Here is a 24,260-nt window from a genome sequence, read left to right as displayed (position 1 = left end):
AACTTCTGAAGGAGCCTGATGTATTATATATGAAAAATAAATATCAAGACCCTGTAGCTCTTACCCTATCTATCCTTTTCAGGGTTTTCCAGAAAGGCAATGCTAAGCGCTATGCTCTATTATCAGACAGCAGACAGCACCAGAAAGCAGGGACAGACAGAGACTTCCTGAATTCTTATATAAACAATCGATTAGAAGAAACTTACATGTACTACATTTAATCTTATTAGCAAAACCATCTAGTATTTTAAATATCTACTAACTTCTGATTACTCTTGGCTAATAGTCAATATCTTTAGTATTAGGTTGGACCTAATATTTTAAAATATATAACATAATAAACGTTAAATATATAAATATTAGGCTTAAGTTGTAGAAAATCACCATTTCTTTGGTCACATGTCAGCATACTTTAACAGTTCAAACTAAAAACCAACACCGCTAAAAGCCTATTTTATTAAGGAAAGCGAGAGAACTAGAACAGAAAAAGGCAACTGCAGTTCTCCCTCTTTCTTACCAGAGACAGCCTCGAAGACGACCTCCTCCTAACTGGGTTCACTATGACGGTCTGCGTTTGCCTGTAAAAATACGACACGTCTTTGAGAAACACATATACACATGCTCATATGCACACAATCTTCCTAAACATGCTAATAAGAAAGTAAAAGGATCTATCTTCCCAAGCAACAAACTCATCCAGTCATCAATCAGAGAAAAGGCAGGCGGTCCCCCGGCTGGACTCCAGGGTCTGAGCCTCGCGGAACAGCCGTCGGTCGCCTGGCTGAGCCCAGGGCTGGGCAGGAGGAGCTGTCCCCACTCCACGCAGGCAGGCCCTCTGGAGTGACCGGCAGCGGAGCGGAGGGGCACCAGGCGAGAGGGCCACAGACTCATCCCCAGGGAAGAGTCAGCGTAAATGCGCTTCTCCTGCGGGCCAGGCTCAGTGCTCAGGACGGACCGCCAGCTGCCAGCCTCAGAGCCAGAAGCAATGAAGTGCCTTTGATGGAGAGCCTGTGAGCCGCGGACCACACACATGATCAAGAGACAAGCTGGGAACTTGGGACACTTAGGGATATGTGTGTTAGCTGCTCAGTCATGTCTGACTCTTTGTGACCCCCTGGACCGTAGCCCACTAGGCTTCTCCGTCGGTGGGATTCTCCAGGCAAGAACACTGGAGTGGGTTGCCATTCCCTTCTCTGTAAGAACATATATTTCCTCTAAGAAACTAAGGTAGAGAGAACGAAAGAGTAGGAACATTGGTTCAGTGGGCTGGTGGTAACTCCATTTACGTTCCTTTGCAAGAAACTTCTCTCTGGTTCTAAGTATACTTTTAAAAAAGAAATGAGAAGTATTCAGGAGTCCTGGCTAACATTTATCAGATAGTTTGAGATTTTAAGCTATTCAGAGCAAGCTCCATCTTTGAATAAACATAGGTCACAAATAAGCAAAAGAAAATTCCTTTTGTCAGAATCTATATTTTAAAGATAAAGACAGGCATTTTTGTTGTTTCTGTGTGTGGTCAGTTTTATTGCGAAGAAGATCTAGGAACCTACACACATAGGATTCTTGGGTTTGATCATGATGCAATTTTGTCAAAGCACTTTTTGAAAAAACTTTGAGCGTCTATTCCTGGCCCATAAGCTTATGTGACATGTAATTACAGATTACAAAAAATGTCATCCTTGGTTACAGTGTTCCTAAGGACTAACTACTAGAAAATCCATAATCACAAACTGAACATTAGTTCCATTTAATCAGTAAATTTACCATCTCAAGCTTAAGTCTCAAAAATTATTCTCAGCACTGTAACAAATTTCTTATATTAAATCCCTAAATATTAGTTAATTTTTATAAGATTTTTGAGGTAAAAGAAAATTATTCCTAATAGGAGCTGTCATGTAGCTGCAACTGCTTTTATGAGTTGACTATTTTTGATTAAACACTTTTTAAAATAACTTGTTTATCATTGGAACATATTAAGATTGCTGATGAAGAATAGATGTCTTTTTCCCAAAGGATACTCCTATTCTACCAGTAATTATTCCGCAACAAAAATAAAACAGACGTCAATTCCATTAGATTGCAAACATAGCCACATTAGTTGGTAAGACATTAGTAAAGTCAGGAGGGTGTATTGAGTGTTTTCCCCCCCTTAATTTATTTTTAGTTGAAGAGCAATTACAGAATTGCGTTGGTTTCCACCATAAACAAACATGGATCAGACACAGGTATACACAGGTCCCCTCCCTCGAGCCTCCCTCCCCACTCCTGCCCTCTAGGTTGTCAGAGCCCCGGTCTGAGTCCCCTGAGTCACAGCAGATTCCCACTATCTATTCTGCATGTTAGTATACGTTCGTTCTCTTTTAAAACGCTCCCTAACTGCGCACTGTTGTTGTTTAATTGCTAAGTTGTGTCTGACACTTTGCCCCTGGACTGCAGCCCTCCAGGTACAGAGAACAAGCCCTGCTGCACTGGCAGGCTGGGTCCCTTACCACAGAACCAACAGGCACACTCCTTAACTGCACCTTAATATATTCCTCAACTTAGCATCCAGGATTTGAAGACACTGCATCTTGCAGCCTCGAGGTTTACTTTCCCTTTATTCTCCATCGTCAGGCCTAGGTTTAGGCCATCCTAGTTGGCCTTTGAAGTTTATATTTGGTCCAGAGACTCACCGAATTGACTAAACCTTTAAAGGACTACAAATTCAAAACGCAGAGATGAGGAAAAAGGCCATTGATAGGATCTTCCAATGAGGTGTCCAGAGCTGCCCAGCCGGACACAAAAATAAAGGCTGTTAAACATGAAGCCCAGGGACGGGAGCTTTGGAGTAGGGGTGGCGCCCCCACACGGGGATCTATTCTGGTGCCTGCTGGCGGCCCCCAGGGTGGAGGCGGTACCCCTACACGGGGGTCTATTCTGGCACCTGCTGGCGGCCCCCAGGGTGGAGGTGGTACCCCTACACGGGGATCTATTCTGGTGCCTGCTGGCGGCCCCCAGGGTGGAGGCAGTACCCCTATACGGGGGTCTATTCTGGCACCTGCTGGTGGCCCCCAGGATAGAGGCGGTACCCCTACACGGGGGTCTATTCTGGCACCTGCTGGCGGCCCTCAGGATGGAGGTGGCACTGCAGAGGCCACTTCTGCTAAAAACAAACCAGCATGTCTTCCTTCTGCCCAGCTGACGTAGGCAGCCTCTCCGTCGGGTCTACATATTCTAACCTCTTTCTTCTTGCCAAAATCCTGAAGAATGCAGTTTTCTAGGAGACCAGCTAACCTTAGTACACAAGAGAGAATGGTTAATAGTTGGTAGTGTTTGCGGGCAGTTACTATGCTGGTGGGTGCTTCTAAAAACGAGACAGCTAAAGATCTTGTGGGGGCTGGAAATCACTGGAATGTGTGTATTGGAGAAAACACAATAAGAAAAGGTTGCTAGCCCAAGTAAAACAAATGACATTACTTACTGAAACAGTGCGAAAGGCTATACACGATTACCTCGGGGAATCCAAACACCAACCCTGAGAAGGAGGCTGGTTATTATACTGATTTTACAGATAAGAAAATGGATACTTAAGATTAAGTAAATTGCTCCTGGTCACATGGCAAATAAGCAGAACTGGCATTAGAACCGGGCAGGTCTGTCAGATTCCTGATCACATGCTCCTAACAGCTGATTATCTGTCTGACACCCCCTCCCCACCCCAACAGATCCATGGGCTCCACCAAGGCAAAGGGCACACCATGGCACCACTGGCACCTGGCACACAAGAAAGCCACCGAATGTGTGCTGAACAAGTGAATGAAACAGCAAGTGAGGACTACAACGGATGCTTAGGCTAAGCACTTACAGCTCAGGCTTCCCTGATGCTCAGCTGGTAAAGAATCCGCCTGCAATGCAGGAGACCTGGATTCCATTCCTGGCTTAGGAAGACCCACTGGAGAAGGGAATGGCTACCCACTCCAGTAATCTGGCCTGGAGAATTCCATGGGCTGTATAGTCCATGGGGTCACAAAGAGTCGGACACGACTGAGCAACTTTCACTTGGCCTTCCCTAGTGACTCAGTTGGTAAAGAATCTGCCTGTAATGCAGAAGACCTGGGTTCAATCCACAAGTCAGGAAGATCCCATGGAGAAGGAAATGGCAACCCACTCCAGTACTCTCGCCTGGAAAATTCCATGGACAGAAGAGCAGGACAGGCTGCAGTCCATGGACTCCCAGAGTTGGACATGATTGTGCAATGAACTTTCACTTACAACTTACACTTGAGCTGTAAAGACAGTAAATTTCCAAGAGCTGACTTTTGCTTTGTGAGCTTTCTTTCTTGTATATTTCAAGCTATAGAGAAGTGAGATTTTGATGCCCAAAAAATATATTGGCTAGTGAAAATACCCAGAAAATATTGACCTCAGTGACCTTCCTTTAATGGGACAGGGGCTTTCTCTTCTTCCAGGCTTCTCACAGTGTCTCCAAAAACCCTGCAGCAGGGTTTTTGTCCCCCAAGAAGGGGGACAGCCCCAGCTCCCTCCAGGCAGGGCCAGTGCATCTCCTGATCACAGAAGTCTCCAGAACAGATTGGCTGCTGTATTTGCCAGTAGCCCTAAACTGCAGGAACACTTGCCAATGCTGACAAGGCTGAGCAAGGAGCCCACTGGCGACAGGAATCCAACCTTCCCCTCTAGAGAAAGTCCGTGGAAACTTCTGCCATTTAGCTTTGCAGCTTTGGGGACACCAGACTCCACTTTCCCCTCTCTCCCCAGAGAGAAGAGAAAGAGCCTCACACACACAAAGAACCCTCTCAAGATTCCTTTTCCCTCTGATTCTTCTCATGCGTGACTGGGTCTGGGGCTTGGGGTGGCAGAGAAGGGGAGAGAAGTCATTTGACCTAAGAAACTGTCACTACCTCATTTAATTCCTATTCCAACTCTAAAAAAATGCTAAATAAAACTTACATTATCCTCAACCTATAAATTTAAAAAGCAAAGAAAGGGACTGCCCTGGGGGCCCAGTGGCTAAGACTCTGCATGCAGGAAGGCCAGGTTCAATCCCTGGTCGGAGAACTAAGATCCCACATGTCACGGGCCAACTAAGTCCAAGCGCTGCAACAAAGGCCAAGCACAGTCAAAAAAAGAAAAAAAGAATTCATTTCTCTTCACCTGGGGATCAAGTGCTACATTCACTTCCTGTAGAATGAAGTGGGTATCTTCCATCATAAATTATTTCATAGCAATAGTTCATGAAAATGGACTTCCATGATTTAACATGTAAGGAAATTAAAAGAAAAATGTAGAAAATAGACCTTTACATATAATTATTTCACTTTAAAAAATACTCATTTTCCTTATACAAATGTAACATATGCAACTGAGGATCTAACATAAATGTGGTTTTATATTTGGGAATAAATAGTAATATTACCAAAAAAAAAAAAAAAAGACTGGGTCCTTTACCCCCCCACACACACACATAAATTATTTATTTTCCCTCTGAACTTTAAAACTATTACCAAGGGTGATTTGCCAAAAAACTATTTTAAAAAGGTATTAACCACCAACCAATCGGGATGCCTACTGGAAAAAGATTCTATCTTATGGTTTATTTCAAATGACTGATTCTTCATTAATTTCCAGGGGGGAAAAAAAAGTGAACTGAGGGAATGATGGCTCATTATTACAAATACTGTTATTAAACTTATGAAAGGCTTTACATCCACAAAAGGGCTGTGGCCCGGGAGACTGCGCACGCACTGCTTTGCACGGAACACACGCGTCTGCACACAAAGCACTGCCACCCACGCCCGGCAACAGGCTCGGGCGGAGGAGCCCCAGACGCCACCGCCTGGGACGCCGGCGCCGCGGAGCCCGCCGCGAGGGGGCGCCCTCCTCACACGAAGGCGCCCGGAGCCCTGAGCCCCGCGGCCGGCAGAGGCGGCGTCGGCCACGGGGAAGGCAGGGCCGCCGCGCCCGGCGGTTCGCGTCTTCCGCGGCCCCGGCGGCAGAAGCAGCGGTGGAGGGAAGGGGACGCAGGGAGCCCGGGGCCTCAGGGCTGACTAATCGCTCGATGGTCCTCCCCAGCGGACGTCCTTCCCGCCCCAAGCCGGGCCCGCCTCTCTCTGCACCGCGGCTCCTTCACACCGACCCCATGACCCGGAGAGCGCCTCTCCTTCCCGGGCCCTAAGGTACAAGCCGTCCTTCCGTCAGGAGCAAAAGGACGGCGGCGGGGAGCAGGACGGCTCGTCCCCCCGGACTCCCCGAGCCTGCTTCCGGCTCGTCACTCGGAAGCCGTCCCCGGCCCCGCCGGACGCCCGGGCCTGAAGACTCGCGGGAGGAGCCCTGCGCCCCCAGCCCCGGCGGACGGACGCGCCGGGCCCGCGAGGCTCGGCCCGGGCAGGGCCCAAGGCGGGGTTCCCGCCCTGCTGCCAGCTGCCAGCCGCTCGGCAGGGCGCGAGTCCGCGCTTGGCCATCCCCACAGCGTCCCTGTGAATGGGCACCAGGACTGCAGACGGCCGCTGTGAAGCCAGAGGAGACGAAGGCGGGCCACACGGCACCTGACATACAGGAAGCGCCGACTGAACCGCGTGATACGCGGCAGGAAAAGCAGCATTGAGCGCGGGACGGGACAGGCAACGCGGCGGCCCGGCAGCAGCGCTCAGGCTGGATCTGCACGAACGAGGGTGAGCCCGCCCGAGAACAGCAGGGCTGGCGCCCAGCGAAGGGCACCAGCCTGGGGCCGCGAGGGGCACCAGCCAGGCAGGGACCGAGGGCCCTGGGAGCCAGGACGGAGGCTCGGCGGGGCACTGGGCCCGGAGGAGGCGGGCTGGAGGGGAGGGCAGCGCAGACGTGGGCCTGAGCGATGACTGGGAGCAGAGCTGCGTCTTTGGCTCATCGGTTCTGGAGACTGCCCAGAGCAGGCGCGACAGGGCCAGCAGGCCGGCTGGGGGGCAGCTGGTGAGCTGGAGCCGAGAGCAGGGCTTCAAGAACAGGGGTGGGGAAGGAGCGGAACCGCTCTGGTTCACATGGCCTTCGCCCGGGAAGCCTCTCCGAGCCTGTGCTTCCGGTTAGGTACCCTTCTCCCAAGGGCTCCGACAGCACCACAGACATCCCGGGGCAGGGCGCGTAACACTCGCTTCTCCAGGTCCACTCGGCAAAGCCGTCAAGGCCTCGGGAGAGGGAGGCCCTTGCTCGGCACCGGGAATACAGGGGTTAACAAGAGGGGAGCGGTCTGGGCTCTACAGCCAGCGCCGAGGGGGGATGCAGGCCACAGAGAGGGGGACACCCAGATCCAGGGGCTGCGGGCCATGAAGGGGAAAGAGGTAGCAGATGGAGACGGGCGCACGGGGTGGTCAGGAACCGCCTCTCTGGGCCTTCCCTGGGGGCCCCTGGCTAAGACCCCCCACTTACAATGCAGGGCGCTTGGGTTCGATCCCTGGTCAGAACTAGATCCCACATGCCACAACGACCCGGCACAGCCAGATAAATATTTAAAACAAATAAAAAAACCGCTGATGAAGGGCACCTCTGAAGAGGTCCTGATGCAATGAGGAGCCAGTACATGAAGGCCGGCCTCAGAAAGAGGAGAGGGGGTCGGACGGACGGAGGGCACGCTCACAGACCAGAAAGAATGCTAGTGCGGCCGGAGTGGGGTGAGCAAGGAGGGCAGAGGGAACAGTGGAACCAAGCAAGCACAGAGCACACGCGGCTGTGCACTTCCAAGGACGAGGGCGAGTCAGTGCAGGGCCTCAGGCAGAGTGAGAGGATTCCGGCTGACGCTGCAGGCGGCTACAGGCAGGGAGGCCCGGAAACAGCCAGAGAGCTGGGGCAGTATTCCAGGCGAGCGCCAGGGCAGCCGGCGCCAAGTTACCCGCTGAAGGAGCGGTCAAGATGGCCTGACTGAGAGAGATTCCGAAGGTGCAGAGCTCGCGGAGCGCAGGACGAACTGCGCTGGGAGGGCAGAGAAGCAGGAACGGCGGAGGAGCTCCAGCTCCGGGGCTGCGGCCTGTGCTGGGCCACCGCCGGAGCAGACGGGCAGGCCCGGGAGCAGCGCTCGCGCAGGAAGGCGAGCCGTGGGCGGGGTCTGGCTCCAGGCGCGTCACCAAATCGGAAGCCCGTGAGGCACCCGAGTGGAGACGCCGAGGAGGCAGCCGGGGGTGCGAGTCCAGAGCTCGCGGGAAGGCAGGCTAGAGAGAGTCAGGTGCGCTGCAGGAACAGATGCTGCCACGAACCGGGTCAAGCCGAATCCCCTACGGAGTGAGTGTAGACGAGAAGAGGTCCGGGGGTGAAAGCAGCCAAGGGGATGGAGAAGAAACAGCCTCAGAAAGAGAAAGAGCAGGAGAGGGGGCCTGGCAGCCAAGGAGGGGACAGTCCGGGCGCGGGGAGGGAGGGGCGGGCAGAGGCTGGGCGCCGCGCCGCGCGCGCCAGTGAGGAGCTCAGAGGACCGCCGGGTGAAGGTCGCCGCCACTCTGACAGGGGGCGCCAGTGAGGAGGTGGCGTAAGGGAAGCGCTGGGAGGGAGGGGAGAGAGAGAAGGATGACGCCACTCTTTCCAAGGGAAAAGAAGAAAGGTACAGCACCGTGGCTACAGGGACGTGCAAACGGAGAAAATGTGTTTAGAGGTAAAATGAGACAGCATGTTTGCGTCTTAACAGGAATGACCCAGCAGAAAGGGGTAAACCCACGGGGCTAGGAAAAATGTACGTTAAGAAGGGGTGTAAATTCTTCAAATGGCTGGATGAGCTGAATGAGCTTTTGTGACTCAAAGTGTTGATTTAAAAAAATTTTTTTTTTCCTTTTAGCTTTCAAGAATTAGAATAATTCTGTTACTAGTTGAAAGAAATCTTAGAGGCCTATTTGTAGATACTAGAGGTTGGTCCAAAGCTAAAATGAAAAATAACTGAGACATAAAATTTTAACACACAAAAGCAAAGAGATTATTATAAAAATGTCATTCAAAAGTTATCTTCTTAAAAAAAATTGCCTTTATAGATGATACCCTGTAGCTCAAGATGAAAACTTCTAAGGTCATAATTTCCCAGTATCCACGGGCAGGGTATACTTACAGGCTGCACTGATTTAGTCTGTAAAATTTATGTCGCGCAACACAGAGTCTCCAGACGTATTTTGCTGTTTCCATGTCTTCCTAGTAAACAAAAGACACACAAAGTAAAGCAAAGTACATCTACAACTTGATACAAACCTTATCTGAGAACAAGACAGACATGGGTGACATGGTGCATCAAAGTCGCTTCTAACACACTGCGATTCTTGCATTTTCTACCACTGCACCCCGCATATGAATGTTGTAATTTGGATTCAAATTATGAAGACCACCTGGAGAAGGGAATGGCAACCCACTCCAGTATTCTTGCCTGGAAAATCCCATGGACTGAGAAGCCTGGTAGGCTACAGTCCATGGGGTCACAAAGAGTCAGACACGACTGAGTGACTTCACTTTCACACTTTTAGGGGAAGTGTACATAGGGTGCTTGGCTCAAAGTATGGTGTCTAACAAGAGTTTAATAAAAGTTTCAGCACCTTAAAAAAAAATTATGAAGACTAACAAAAAGCTCTCAGTAGTACAATTCTTATATTAACAGTTTCTAGATGACTTAGAAATCTTTAGATTATGAAAATGTCATCTTTTAATTATGAAAATGTCATCTTTTATTATTACTCAAAGATGTGACTAAACAAAACATTTTTATTATTAACAAATAGATACTCAAAGACATTTTTAAAAGAAGTAACTCAGACCCATGGCTTTCATCAAGAGAGTAAAGGTAACTGTGAAACAGTATTTCTACAGAGCTGGATGCTTTTGAACTGTGGTGTTGGAGAAGACTCTTGAGAGTCCCTTGGACTGCAAGGAGATCCAACCTGTCCCTCCTAAAGGAGATAAGTCCTGGGTGTTCATTGGAAGGACCGATGCTGAAGCTGAAACTCCAATACTTTGGCCACCTCATGCAAAGAGCTGACTCATTGGAAAAGACTCTGATGCTGGGAGGGATTGGGGGCAGGAGGAGAAGGGGACAACCAAGGATGAAATGGCTGGATGGCATCACTGACTCGATGGACGTGAGTCTGAGTGAACTCTGGGAGTTGGTGATGGACAGGGAGGCCTGGCCTGCTGCGATTCTCGGGGTTGCAAAGAGTCAGACACGACTGAGCGACTGAACTGAACTGATTCACTTATCAGCGGGAGCCAAGATGCAGTGTTTCCTTTCTTCCCTACTTGTGCTCATGCATGCTTAGTCGCTGTGCGACCCCATGGACCGTACAGGCTCCTCTGTCCATGGGATTCTCCAGGCAACAATACTGGAGTGGGTTGCTACGCCCTCCTCCAGGGGATCATCCCGACCGAAGGATCAAAGCCCGTATCCTGCACTGCTGCAGGCAGATTCTTTACAGCTGAGCCTATGTACGTAATTTAAAGGTCATCTTAATTAGACAGTATTTATCCAAAGACTCAATTCATTCAACAGTATTTACTGAGCAACTTTGCTAAGTGCGATTATGCAAAATGTTATAAAGAATAACATTTTATGTTTTATAAACTATGAAAACCTATCATTTTAAAGCTACTCCCCCAAACATACACACAGAAATGTTAACTTTTAGGAAAAACAGTCCATGCAGATTCCTAATGTTTACTCACAGTTTGAAACTGGATGGTCTCCTCTTTATTTGCCAGCTCTAAGGCAAAAAAGGACTTATTGTGGGACATGTTAGCAATATCATGCCACCTGAGAACAACAAGCAGAAAATGGTCATATAAGGACTCAGATTTTTACTAAGAGACAGAAGATTTTTTTCCATTTTGAGCTTAATGTATAACCTATTATTTGTTATTTTAGGAAGAAAACAGGGCTTTAATTGGTGAGCATGCATTTTATAACTGAAGTGACAACAGGGAGGTACAAAAAGTAACGCACGTAAACTAAACCAGAGGCAGAGCATTCAAAACTGTAAACTTGGGGACTTCCCTGGGGGTCCAGTGGTTGAGACCCATGCTTCCAATGCAGGGGCGAGGGTTTGATCCCTGGTCAGGAAACTAAGATCCTACATGCCACACAGCTAGGCCAAAATAAATACATAAAAATGTAAACTCTACTCATCCTTGTTTGCTGGACTAGTCTGATCAAATATCCCACTCTCAGCTGCCAATGCTCCTTCATTCATTCAACAAACGCTTTAGCAGGCACCCACTGTGACGATACCATATCCTGTGTTCAATCCTGAGGCACGAAGATGAGCGCCACCCTCAGAGGGGCTCCGGTGAGGGGTGGGGGCGGGTGGAGAGCACAGACCTAACAAGCACTGTTACCTTCTGGTACACAGGGCAAAATAAGACCCAGAGGTAGGGCAGAGATGCTCTACAAAGCTGGGGAAGCAGGGCCAACAGGAAGTTCAGATGCTGGGAACCCAAAGAGTGCATTAGTCTAGGGGTGTTCACCAGGATTCAAACTCCAATTCTGAACTTTCTAACTGTAGTTTAGCATGTTAAGGGTTTATATATTAATATTTTATTACACACTGGATAATTTTTACAAAGGGAAAAACAGGTCTGGAAGAAAAAATTTTACCCCTTTATCTTTCTCCATCTTATTAGATTTACATTTATTGAAATAAATAAAATTCATTCACAATAACTTGGTACTTCATTGCTTTTGTGTTTTAATTTTCTGGATGACCTGTGTACCGAGCATGTGGGATCTTAGTTCCCTGACCAAGGGTCAAAGCCAAGCCCCACGTGTTGGAAGTGCAGAGTCTGGACCGCTGGACCTTCAGAGAAGTCTCTACTTGCTAAACCGAAAGATTATGAGTGTCATATTAAAGAAGGCATTTTAGAACTTCCTATCCAGTGAGATAAAGGAAGCCCACGGGGATGTCTCCCGTGTTCCTGTGACCTTTCGAGCAATGTCAGCGTCCTTCCCTTCGGTGCCAGTCAGACCCATCTCTGCCCCCTGCCCTGCAACTGAGCGTGTTGGGGAGACAGGGAGCAGCCTGGGGACCTGAGAGCAACTGCCCTCAGGAGCCGCCTGAGCCAGGGCAGGGCGGTCCAGGAGCAGGGACCTGTTCCCCGGGCAGGCACAGACTCCACGGTGACAGTCACCAGGGAGAATTCAGGCGCCCAAAGGCAGGAGAGCGAAGGAAGTGAAGGGACACACAATACTGAAAAGGGAGCTGCCTTCACCCGAAAACCCGCTGCTGCAAGCCAGCCACGCTTAGCACACCGCCATCTGTCCTCTGTCCTCCTGACTAGACTACATTCTAAGGCTTCCACAAATGACGAGTACCACGCTTTTTATAATCAAGAAAAGGAAAATCTACATTACAAAAAGTAATTTAGATGTTGGTATTTTAGGAATTTTGGTACCAACTAGAATCAGGGAAAGCCTAGATTTCCCATGAGAAATAGCCGGGGAAACCAGAGCTCAAATGAAAAATGCGCTGCTCGTTTACATCAGTGTGTGTGCGTTTGTTCAGCCCCACAGCGGTGAATTTTGTTTTTTTCCCCTAAGGCTGGGGTACAGTGGGCATCAGGGACTTTATTCTGAACCTGATGAAACGTGTTTCTAAGGGCAAAGAGCCCTTCAGCCTCCAGGAACTCATCCTAACATGCAAGCCTCAGCTACTGAGGAAAGAAATCTGATTTTGTTTTTTAAATCAACTGGGATCTAAACCCTGAAATAAATACTCATACTTAACATAGAAAAGAAAGAAAAGAAAAATTCACACACCAAGACAAAGAATGGCCTCTGTATGGTAAGAAAAGAGTCACACGTCTTTAAACATTTCCTAAGCAGGCCACCATTATAAACACTGTTTTCTGCAATTTAGTTTTGAAGTAAGTATCTTATAACTATTGCGGTCAGGTGCAGTTTTATTCGAAGAAGGGTATGTTTCCATTTCCTAGTGAGGCCTTGGGAGACACTTCCTTGAGAGCAGTACAATTAGCACGGGGACTCAAGCTCAGCCACCAGCAGGAGCCACAGAAAGTGCGCAGAAAGAGGAGTACCTGAACACCACAGGGGGCCTCCCACTCTTGTGCTTCACAAAGACGCCTTCGAGACACGCGCCGACAGATACGTCGCAGCCTTGGCTGTCCTGGGAGGAGAAAGCGGACAAGGAGACACGGGGCAGCAGAGACACGGGGGGCCCGGGGCCCCACCTACCCCCACTCCTGTGTCCCACATGGAAAAGGCCTGGGAGACCTCCCCTGAGGGGGAAAGTCTGCAAGTATAAACGTGTCACCTTGGAAACACATATGAAAATACAGTTGGGCTCCTTAAGGAATTCTATTCCAAGAGTAATTCCAAGAACAAAAGACAAAACAGGAGTATCTGTTTTGTGAGAAAACTTTGGCCACAAAGACCTCAGCTTCATTTCCAAACGTCTGCACAGGTCGGGCTTCGGGCAGCACAGCGTCCCTGGCCTTCCCTGCTAAGCTGCTGGAACGACTCAGGCGCCTGCAGAGGGCCCCGTCTTCGGGCCTCGCCTACCTTGGCAGGGTAGCTCTCCTCCCCGTAGCCGTCCATTCTCTCTACCTCCTGCATGTAGAGCGTTTCCGCGTCAGGAGCTGTGAGGCCCCTGCAACCCGAGAGATCTGTCAGACAGACTGTTCACAAACTAGGAAAATTTCAGAAGAGCTTGTTTGCGAAAAACTACGTCTCGATCGGGGATAAAGCGTTAGAAACATTTCAAGTTTCTAAGCGTCTGTGATTAGTTTATCAATCCACCAATTTTTACTGAGAATCAACTACATGCAAGAGCACTGTGCTGAATGCTGAGGGCTGGTTATGTCAGGTCCGACCCCTTGGCCTCGGGGCAGGCCAGGGGGAATGCAGAAAGCAAAACAACCTCCTAAGATTTTTCAGTGAGAGCCAGACTTCTCTCCAAACCACCAAGGTGTCAGACAGGACTAAGCACTGTGTGCTAAACGCCACACGGTGAGTAGGGCGCGTAACAGCAGCTGGCTTCGGCGACAGCGTGACGAGGGCGGGCAGGTAGGCGGGAAGGCAGTGTGGGCAGAGAAGGCGGCCACTGCATGGACACCTCCTCCCCAACCTCACCTGCTGCTCCACACACCCGCAGGGCACCCCCCACCACGACCACACCAGACTCCCTGTGTCTTTGAACATCCCACGCTCCCTCGTGCCTGCGAGCCTTTGCACGTGCTAATCATGCTTCCCGGTCTAACTACCATCCACGTGTGCACCTGGTCAACCCCTGACCCCCATCAAGACTCAGCCTGCACACCCTCTCGCTCACCTTCTGGGATTGCCCTGCTCTACGCAGACCCACCACCTGTGCACGCCTCTCCCCCGCACTCATGATGAGAACTATTAACTACTATTACAGTGGGCTGTCGGAGAAGGCAATGGCACCCCACTCCCGTACTCCTGCCTGGGAAATCCCATGGGCGGAGGAGCCTGGTAGGCTGCAGTCCATGGGGTCGCGAAGAGTCGGACACGACTGAGCGACTTCACTTTCACTTTTCACTCTCATGCATTGGAGAAGGAAATGGCAACCCACTCCAGTGTCCTTGCCTGGAGAATCCCAGGGACGAGGGAGCCTGGTGGGCTACCGTCTATGGGGTCGCACAGAGTCGGACACAACTGAAGTGACTTAGCAGCAGCAGTACAGTGGGCTGTACTGCCTACCCCTGAAGACCCTGGCAGGTCACGGTTCCATTTATCTTTGTGCCGCAGCATTGAGCACTCTGCCTCATAACAGAAGATAGCACTAAATTATCTTTTAAGGAGATGCACAGATGAATGAATAAAAATAGCAAATGAGAGAGAGCAAGGTGTGCCCGAAGTATTAATTATGCTGAAAAAAAAACGGGTTCATTTGGACAGCAGAAGATAGAGCTGGAATGGCAGGATTGAACCAACTTGTAAGAAGCCTTTAATCCCAGGGGTGATGAACTCAGGCTGGTGGAAAGCAAGAAGACTCATTAACACTTGAGGAGAGGAGGGGAGACAAGTCGAAAGAGCTATTTTAGGAGAATTAATCTTTTGTGAGTGACTGTCTGGATTTGAGTGGGGACAGACTAAAGGCAAAAGGTTATTTTTAATAGGAAGGGGTGAACAAACAATAGGTTATAATCAGACAGACCTGGGTTCACATCCCACCTCTACCACATGTAACTTTGGGCAAGTTATTTATAGTCTTTGTGAACTTGATTTTCCCAATCTGTAAGGAGATAATAACATTTACCTTAAAGAGTGGTTATTAAGAATTTGATGATACATACAGTACTTGGGACTGAGTGGCACTTGGTTTAGCGTAAAACCTAGCGTTCTCAAGGACAGGGTTTTCAGACAACACATTCAGCTTCACTCTCAAAGACCAGAATCTGCCCAGCAGGGGCCAGAACAGCAAGCCTGCTGCTCCCAGCACAGTGTGCCCGGACGACAGGGAGATGGCTTCCAAAGGCAGCGGTGAGGCTGGGGGGCAGACCCAGAACATCACATCTGCCACAGAGGAAAAAAGGTCTCTCTAATCTTGCGTTAACCTACACAGGGCTGGGACCGCCCAAACCTTCAGTATGTGGGAGGAAGGACGGGCAGCCTTCAGAGGCTGGCCCCTTTCAGCTTTCTCAGCTTCATCAGTGACACAACGTGAATAACAGACGGGTTAACAGGGGGAAGTGCTCGGAAGGGCACGTGGCAGGCGGTGCGAGCTCTGCCCAGGTGGGGAGAGCTGGGCAACTAGCAGCAGGCGCAACAGCAGCAGAAAAGGCCCACATTTAATGCTGCCAACGCACGGCTCAAACTCAAGACAGGTACTGTCCCCACTTCTCAGCGTTACCTGTATTTCTGATGCAGTAAGGCCACTTTTTGGGTTGCTTCTTCCAACACTTTTTCATCCTGTAACCATTCCTGGGAAAAACACACGACAGTAAGTACGGAAACAAATCACTCAAATTTCTTAGGAGGAATCTATGCTACTGTTATTGACTCTTGTCTCCAGCAGGCAAAACTAGGGCTAGAATCAATATCTGAGAGCTTCACTAAAGGACATAATCATGACCTTTCTGAGAATTAAGTGGCTTCTGCTCAAAAGCTAAAACACTTGCCCTGCCTTCTCAATTCATCCCAGAGAAACTTGCTGTTGTCTAGTTGCGAAGTCATGTCCAACTCTTTGTGACCCCATGGAACGTAGCCCACCAGGCTCCACTCTCCATGGGATTTCCCAGGCAAGAACACTGGAGTAGGTTGCCATTTCCTTCTCCAGGGGATCTTCCCAATCCAGGGATCAAGCCCGCATCTCCTGCTTGGCAGGTGGATTCTTTACCACTGGGCCCCCTGAGAAGCCCCCAGAGAGAGTTAGAGACGGGCTATTTCAGGTTGTTAACACTCATCGGCCAGCTCCAAGCCCAGCACGCAGCAGCACCTCGCGCACTCCCCGGCTGGCTCCACAGTCAGAGCAGCGCACCACTTCCTACAGGTGCTGCAACGCAGCTTCCCTGTCAGTTCCACAGTGTTGACTTTAAAAGGTAGAAAGCAGGGTCTTTTTGTCATCTACTCTTTAAATTGTTGATGAGAAACGATATTCACTTCAACATAATTCTGTGAGGTCTCAAGTTTTCAGTTAAAGTCAAAACCTCTGAGGTTCCTCAGAAGCTGGAAATGAGTGCCTCTCTTTAGACTCACATTCCAATTCAAAGTCAGTGTCTCTGGCTGCAGCCCCAAGGCCACAGACCCTTCTGCTTCTGTGCTTTTACAAGGACTAGAAGTCTATTACAAGGAAAGTAACAACTTAAGCTGTTTATAAGAAGGAGCTGATTTTTCTTAACTCTATCCCTACCTAGTAAGTCTAATAATATATGGACTTCATTTCAGGGATTATTAAGGGTCTAGAAATGCACTGTTGATAAAAATGTCCAATGTCAAAAGAATTCTTACCACAGGAAGCAAGGCAAATTTCTGAAGAAAATCCTGGGATTCATACTGATCAAAGTCACCAAAATCAGCTATATAAAATCACAAGTATTCACATGTCAATTATGTTTAATTGGAAGCGAAACATACACAACCAAATCCAATATGAAGTATACAGACGGTGTGCTTGTGACTGAGAAGTCAAATCTGCCTCATAGCTTATAAAATGCATATTTTAAAAATTCCTTTCAAAGTGTCCAACTCTTTGTAACCCTATGGACTGTAGCCCACCAGGCTCCTCTGTCCATGGGATTCTCCAGGCAGGAATACTGGAGTGGGTTGCCATTTCCTTCTCCAGGGGATCTTCCCGACCCAGGGATCAAACCCGGGTCTCCCACATTGCAGGCAGACGCTTTAACCAGACAGATTCACATGTCTGGACTTGGAAAAAAAATGCCTTTTAATAAAATGGAAAAAAAAAAACCCATATTACAAATTGTATAGAAATCATCTCATTTTTTTGTCATTAGAAAACAAAAATCGACCCTATAATCATATATGCCTACTTACGTACAGAAAAAATGTTAAGAACAAACCAAAGCATTCATAGCAGTGACTACCTCTAGGGAATGGAATTAGATCATCTGAATATGTTACAGTAAGATGTATTTGTTTAGAAATTTTTAATTGTTAAAAAGAAACTGATAGTTCAGCAAAAGCTTATGAAAGACTAGCTCTTAAAGCCAAAGGTAACACTTAAGATTCAAAGTACTTTGAAAAGGAATATGGCTTCATGAGTACAGAGCATTTTTTTCATCTAGGAAGGATATATATCTCCATGTCTGCTAACGTCTGAAGGAATTTTTATTAATGATTCTTTTCATTAAATTTCAATTTCCAAGATTAAATGCCAGTTATCATTTGAAATAAAGTCCCATTAGAAGTCTTTCCAAAGTATATTACACAGGTAAACACATGTGGATTGACCATATGACAAATGACAAACAACTCAAAGATACTTGTGAAACACAAAACTATCTAATAATACTATGATTGGCAATGTTCTAATCTAGGGCAACTATTTAAGAAACCAAACCAATGACATAAGCTTACAGTATAAGCAAATGTAACCTTATCAACCCCACTGTTTGGCTGATCTTTCTTCGGAAAATATGAGCTAGCAGCAGGTCAAGGCCCTGCACTAGAGGGATCCATGGCATTCTAAGTGCTGTGTGGGGGGGTGTGTGCGCGCACACGCCCGCACATGTGTATATTTCCTCTCTACTGTTGGTCTGTGCTCTGCTGACGTGATAACATGCTTAGCCTTCCAAAGTCTCATATTTCATTCAAGTAATTCAAACCCATTCGTCCTCCACAAGAAAGCCCCTTAGATAACAGAAATAATATTCCACTAACAGAGAAAACTACGCTATAGCAGTTACTTTCTATAGTCAATTACTTTAAGAATTCCTTGCTGTTTCTGTTTAACATGCATTTTAATCTGATTGATCTAGTACATTATCAACTGCCATTCTTTACCTTGAACAGCTAAGCCTGCAAGCTGAATTGCTTGTTCTAATGTACAAGGAATGTTTCCTTCCAAGATATCTTTCTTCAGCTGCAGATAATACTGATACCTATTAAAAAAAAAAAAAGGTCAGTTTTTAAAAGTCAATGTCGGTATTACCTCCAATCAGACACAAGGCATTTTATCATAATTTGGTAGAGAAGCATCAATTAGCCAAAATTAAGCTCAGATGATTTCAAAGAATGACAGGAACGTTCCTTGATCATATCTATACTGACAAATACACACAGACACAACAATTTGAGTCACTTATTCTTAACTGTAGTTTATTTGAAAGCTACAAACTATAAACACCTAGGAAACAGCTGGTCATCTATCTTATACCCTGTTAAACTGTCTCTAAGTTTTGTTGTTTCAGTTGGAGAAACAGAGAATCAATGGTGAATCCATACTTTAAAAACTCTTTGGAGCAACTTGGTGATGTAAGACTTTCCTAGCCCTGGACAGTAAAGTCAGAAGAAAAATGGTTCCTGACATTTCAGACCAGGCGCATAACAAAATGTTCTTTATTGAAATACCATAAAGGATAGTTGCTAAAATACTTTATAACAGGCTTTTAATGTGGGCTTACTTATGTTTATGTTTTCCGTATATAGGGTATTAGTTACCAGCACAACCTTTAGTCAAGCAAACTCTGGTTAAATTTCAGATCTCCAATTTAGCATTTTGCAGGAACTTGGGAAAATCATAATCTGTGGGTTTGCATTAACTCCAGCAAAAGGTGGGTACTATCACCCCTTCACAAGGCTGAACACACCAAGGAATATATGTTAAGGTCTTAGCATAAAACTACAACCTAGCTGGAACTTAATAAACAGCCACTATCATGGCTAGCAGCAGTCCCCCACTTGCAGCCAGGCGGCAGTATTTCACCTGGCTGACTTCTCCATTTTGATAAAGTTCTTCAGTGAAGATCTGTTCTGCCTTCCTTTTATTTATTCACTAAGGTAATTACTGGGGCCTTCTATGCATCAAGCACTGTTCTAGATGCTGGGGATACAGTGCTGAACGAATTTCCCTCCATCAGCAAAGAGCATGCTGGCAGCACTGGGTCTTGCAATTGACGAGGTCTTCCTCATTGATGAGGAAAACTTGCAGCTTTCTCCCGGGAAGCTCCTTTCAAGCACCTGAAGTAGTCTGTATCGAGTATGCTGTCCACATATTCCACTCGAAATGCTCTTGGTCTTTTGTTAATCGAATCACTGGTCAACAAGTGTACGTTCTAGACTGATGCCTAGATTATGGCATATACTTTCCTAACTGGTCGCCTACAGTTTTGTAACCTCTAATCTACCTTCCACGATGGCTGATCTTTGTAGAATACACATTTCATCATTCCCTTCCATTAAAACTCAAAAATGCCTGTCCCTATTGGTCTATGACTCTATGACTTGGGCATCTCTTTTTCCAAGCCTCTGTTCTCCTCTCGAGGTAATATCTGAAATTCCCTGAAAAAAACAATCAGTTGCTTCTATTATCCCCTTACTTTGCACAAGCTACTCCCTCTAACTAGAAAATTCCTCGTAAAGTCAAGTGAAAAGTCACCATCTTTACCTTCCCTATTCATGTTCCCTGCAACCCACTCCTAGGAATCCAGCGCTATAATTCAGTTCAGTTCAGTCCAGTCACTCAGTCGTTTCCAACTCGTTGCGACCCCATGGACTGCAGCACACCAGGCTTCCCTGTCCATCTCCAATTCCTGAAGCTTGCTCAAATTCATGTCCACTGAGTCGGTGATGCCATCCAACCATCTCATCTTCTGTCATTCCCTTCTCCTGACTTCAATCTTTCCCAGAATCAGGGTCTTTTCTAATGAGTTTAAGTTCTGCACATCAAGTGGCCAAAGTATTGGGAGTTTCAGCTTCAGCATCAGTCCTTCCAATGAATATTCACGACTGATCTCCTTTAGGATGGATTGGTTGGATCTCCTTGCAGTCCAAGGGACCCTCAAGAGTCTTCTCCAACACCACAGTTCAAACGCATCAATTCTTCAGCGCTCAGCTTTCTTTATAGTCCAACTCTCACATCCACACTTGACTACTGGAAAAACCATAGCCTTGAGTAGAAGGACCTTTGCTGGCAGAGTAATGTCTCTGCTTTTTAATATGCTGTCTAGGTTGGTCATAACTTTTCTTCCAAGGAGCAAGTATCTTTTTAATTTCATGGCTGCAGTCACCATCTGCAGTCATTTTGGAGCCCCCTCCAAAATAAAGTCTGACACTGTTTCCACTGTTTCCCCATCTATTTCCCACGAAGTGATGGGACCAGATGCCATGATCTTCGTTTTCTGAATGTTGAGCTTTAAGCCAGCTTCTTCACTCTCCTCCTTCACTTTCATCAAGAGGCTCTGTAGTTCCTCTTTGCTTTGTGCCCTAAGCGTGGTGTCATCTGCATATCTGAGGTGACTGATATTTCTCCCAGCAACCTTGATTCCAGCCTGTGCTTCATCCAGTCTGGCCTTTCACATGATGTACTCTGCATATAAGTTAAATAAGCAAGGCAACAATATACAGCCTTGACGTACTCCTTTCCCAATTTGAAACCAGTCCATTGTTCCATGTCCAGTTCTAACTGCTGCTTCTTGACCTGCATACAGATTTCTCAGGAGGCAGGTCAGGTGGTCTAGTATTCCCATCTCTTTAAGGATTTCCCACAGTTTGCTATGATCCACACAAAGGCTTTGGCATAGTCAATGAGCAGAAGTAGATGTTTTTCTGGAATTCTCTTGCATTTTCTGTGATCCAACAGATGTTGGCAATTTGATCTCTGGTTTGTCTGAATCTAAATCCAGCCTGAACATCTGGAAGTTTTCGGTTCACATACTGTCGAAGCCTAGCTTGGAGAAGTTTGAGCATTATTTTCTTAGCGTGTGAGATGAGTGCAATTGTGCGGTAGTTTGAACATTCGTTGGCATTGCTTTTCTTTGGGATTGGAATGAAAACTGATCTTTTCCAGTCCTGTGGCCACTGCTGAGTTTTCCAAATTTGCTGGCATATCGAGTGCAGCACTTTCACAGCATCATCTTTTAGGATTTGAAATAGCTCAACCGGAATTCCATCACCTCCACTAGCTTTGCTCGTAGTGATGCTTCCTAAGGCCCATCTGACTTGGCATTCCACTTGACTTCACCTTTCCCTCCTCCAACGGATCTTCCCAACCCAGGGATTGAACCCAGGTCTCCCGCACTGCAGGTGGATTCTTTACCAGCTGAGCCACAAGGGAAGGCCATGCTATAATTAAAGCATGTATTATCATAATACACTGTAACTGTTCATGTACACGGATATCAGTTCCACCAGACTGTGGCAGCTCCTCCAGAGTAAGAGTAAAGCATATCTACTTGTATATTCATCTCCCACAGAAACCAACATAATTCTTACAGACCATAGTATAGCTTCAATAAATGTTCCAAGAAATGAGACAAAGTTGTCAGTTACTGTTTTCTCCTCGCTTCTACTCTCTGCAATTTTTATAACTCAATCTGCTCTGTAGTCAGTTCATGTCAACCCCTAGAACCTGATTCTAGCTCCTTTGGTTATCCATCATCTTCCAATAATTAACTGCAAACTCAGTACTTAAAAAAGAATATTCCACAAACACAGGACAGTATCAGGTTTTTACTATCTGCAAGCCATTGTGTTAGAAATGATTTGAAAGGCAAAGTTAAAGAAAACATGGGTTTAAAATCTAAGAAAAAGCTCTGTACACAAATAACTGTAGTGAGAGGCTATGACAGCTGCCATCTTAACATAAGTACAAGCAAATTCTAGAATAGTCTGGAGAAGGAAAAGCTCATGCCAGCCTCGGGGGTCACAGCTTTATGGAGGAGGCGCCTTTGGAACTAAAATCAGATGAACAGGATTCCAGTTACATATATCTAAAAGAAAGGTCTAGGACACAAAGGTAAAAATGCACGCAGCATGTTCAGAACACTGGAAGTAATCCAGCTTGGCTCGAAAGTAAGGGTAAACAGGGTTAAAAGTGCTGGATTTTGGAGAATGTAAAAGGCAGGCTCAGGAATCCAAATTTGGGATAAGCAACAAGGTCCTATTGTTCAGCACAGAAAACCATATGTAACATCCCATCAAAACCATAATGGAAAATAATATTCTAGAGGAATGTGTGTGTGTGTATCTATACGTGTAACTGAATCACTAGGCTGTACAGAAGGAATTAACACAACACTATAAATCAACCATGTGAAAGTGTCAGTCACTGAGTCGTGTCCGACTCTTTGTGACTCCATGGACTGTAGCCGGCCAGGCTCCTCTGTCCATGGGATTCTCCAGGCAAGGATACTGGAGTGGGTTGCCATTTCCTTTTCCAAGGGATCTTCCCGACCCAGGGATTAAACCTGGGTCTCCCACATTGTAGGCAGATTCTTTACCATCTGAACCATCAACTATACTTCAATTAAAAAAAAAAAAGAATGCAAACCTGATTCCTTGTTTCTTTGTTATCTTCAAGAAAAAAAAAATTAGTTCCTCTATCCCACGCCTTAATACATTCTACATTTTCTGCCTTTGTTCCTTTTAAGTGCATTTATTGGCCAATATTTTCTGATCTCAAACCCTTCCCCCACATCTTTCCCCTTCCACACCTATGTACAGAACATGGCTACTGGGGTCAGAACTTCTACACAATTTCTTGAGGAGTAAACACAGATTTTGTGGCTATTTCTGAAAAATCTCCTCTCTCATTTCATTGTTACTAAGGTCAGAAACAAATCCATAAAAACATTAAGGGTGACATCACTTCAAGAGGAGTTCACAGCCAGGGTAAAAACATCATTTTTCCTGGTAATCCTTCCTTCGTGCCCAGTGAACCCCTAACTCAGGCAACATGCCATAAAGCTCTCTGACACACCACATACCAGAACCTCCAGGCAATGCTGTGGCTAAAAATGCATGGTGAGAGGGCAAAGGTTAGTTTGACCTCCTGACTCGTCCAATCTTAGTTTCACTTTTCTAATCTCACTGGGTCCCCTAGAAGCAAACAGCACCTTCTTTCTCACCTGGTAATCTCCTGCTGCAGCTGTGAGACTGAAGGCACGTAAAACACCACTCCAAAATAGACTGTAGGTTCCAACGCGTGCTTATCCAGCTGCTTCTTTAGAGGTTTTTCCAAATCCACCCACCGGCGCTGATTTTGCTTGTTGTAATACCAGAGGCTGAAGTAGGTGATCTGGAAAGAGGGAGAGTCACTGAAGGAGGCAGAAATATACAGGAGAGTTTGCCTGCTCTTGTCCGTTACATTTTCACACTGTTCATGGGGTCGGGGAGCGGGCAGAGAGTGAGACGGTTAGATGGCATCACCGACTCAATGGACATGGATCCGAGCCAACTCCCGGAGACAGTGGAGGTCAGAGGAGCCTGGTGTGCTGCAGGGCCATGGGGTCACAAAGAGCTGGACACAACCCAGTGACTGAGTAACACCGCACCCATGACCTGGGACCAAGAGACCGCAGTCTCCTATTGCTTCTCTGCTCAGAAAGGGACCACGGCAACAGCTAAAGGGGCAGAAAACAACAAGGAGGCGAGCTCTGCCTCTGCAGACACTCATTCCGGAAACAGAGGCGCCGACCTCCTCGGTGGTCCCGTGGTTAAGACTCCACGCTTCCCCGCAGTGGCCATGGGTTCAACCCCTGGTTGAGGAAGTAAGATCCCACATGCCACACAGTCGGGGAAAAAAAAGTAGAGGCAAAAGTCAATTACACTTGCACACTATTTCTTGAACCCTGCACAAAAAATGTCTAGATATCAGAATTCAGCAGATACTACACAATTTTACGTA

General features: G+C 47.0%; 1 protein-coding gene across 1 annotated transcript in view; it reads right to left on the bottom strand.

The window, feature by feature from the left end:
- PTPN21 (protein tyrosine phosphatase non-receptor type 21) overlaps positions 1-24,260 on the bottom strand; it is a 69,726-nt gene that overhangs the window by 17,701 nt on the left and 27,765 nt on the right. The window contains exons 2-10 of the mRNA XM_068963713.1: positions 23,482-23,651; positions 18,419-18,516; positions 16,904-16,971; positions 15,807-15,877; positions 13,493-13,580; positions 13,009-13,097; positions 10,645-10,732; positions 9,050-9,129; positions 518-578 (exon numbers count right to left, since the gene is read on the bottom strand). Of these exons, the coding sequence (XP_068819814.1) occupies positions 518-578; positions 9,050-9,129; positions 10,645-10,732; positions 13,009-13,097; positions 13,493-13,580; positions 15,807-15,877; positions 16,904-16,971; positions 18,419-18,516; positions 23,482-23,651 (813 nt within the window). The remainder of the gene's footprint in view (positions 1-517; positions 579-9,049; positions 9,130-10,644; positions 10,733-13,008; positions 13,098-13,492; positions 13,581-15,806; positions 15,878-16,903; positions 16,972-18,418; positions 18,517-23,481; positions 23,652-24,260) is intronic.

This window comes from Capricornis sumatraensis, chromosome 2 (assembly GCF_032405125.1).
Source record: "Capricornis sumatraensis isolate serow.1 chromosome 2, serow.2, whole genome shotgun sequence".
Lineage (NCBI taxonomy): Eukaryota > Metazoa > Chordata > Mammalia > Artiodactyla > Bovidae > Capricornis > Capricornis sumatraensis.
Note: the sequence above shows the minus strand (reverse complement) of the source record. Positions and strands in the feature narration are given on the sequence as shown.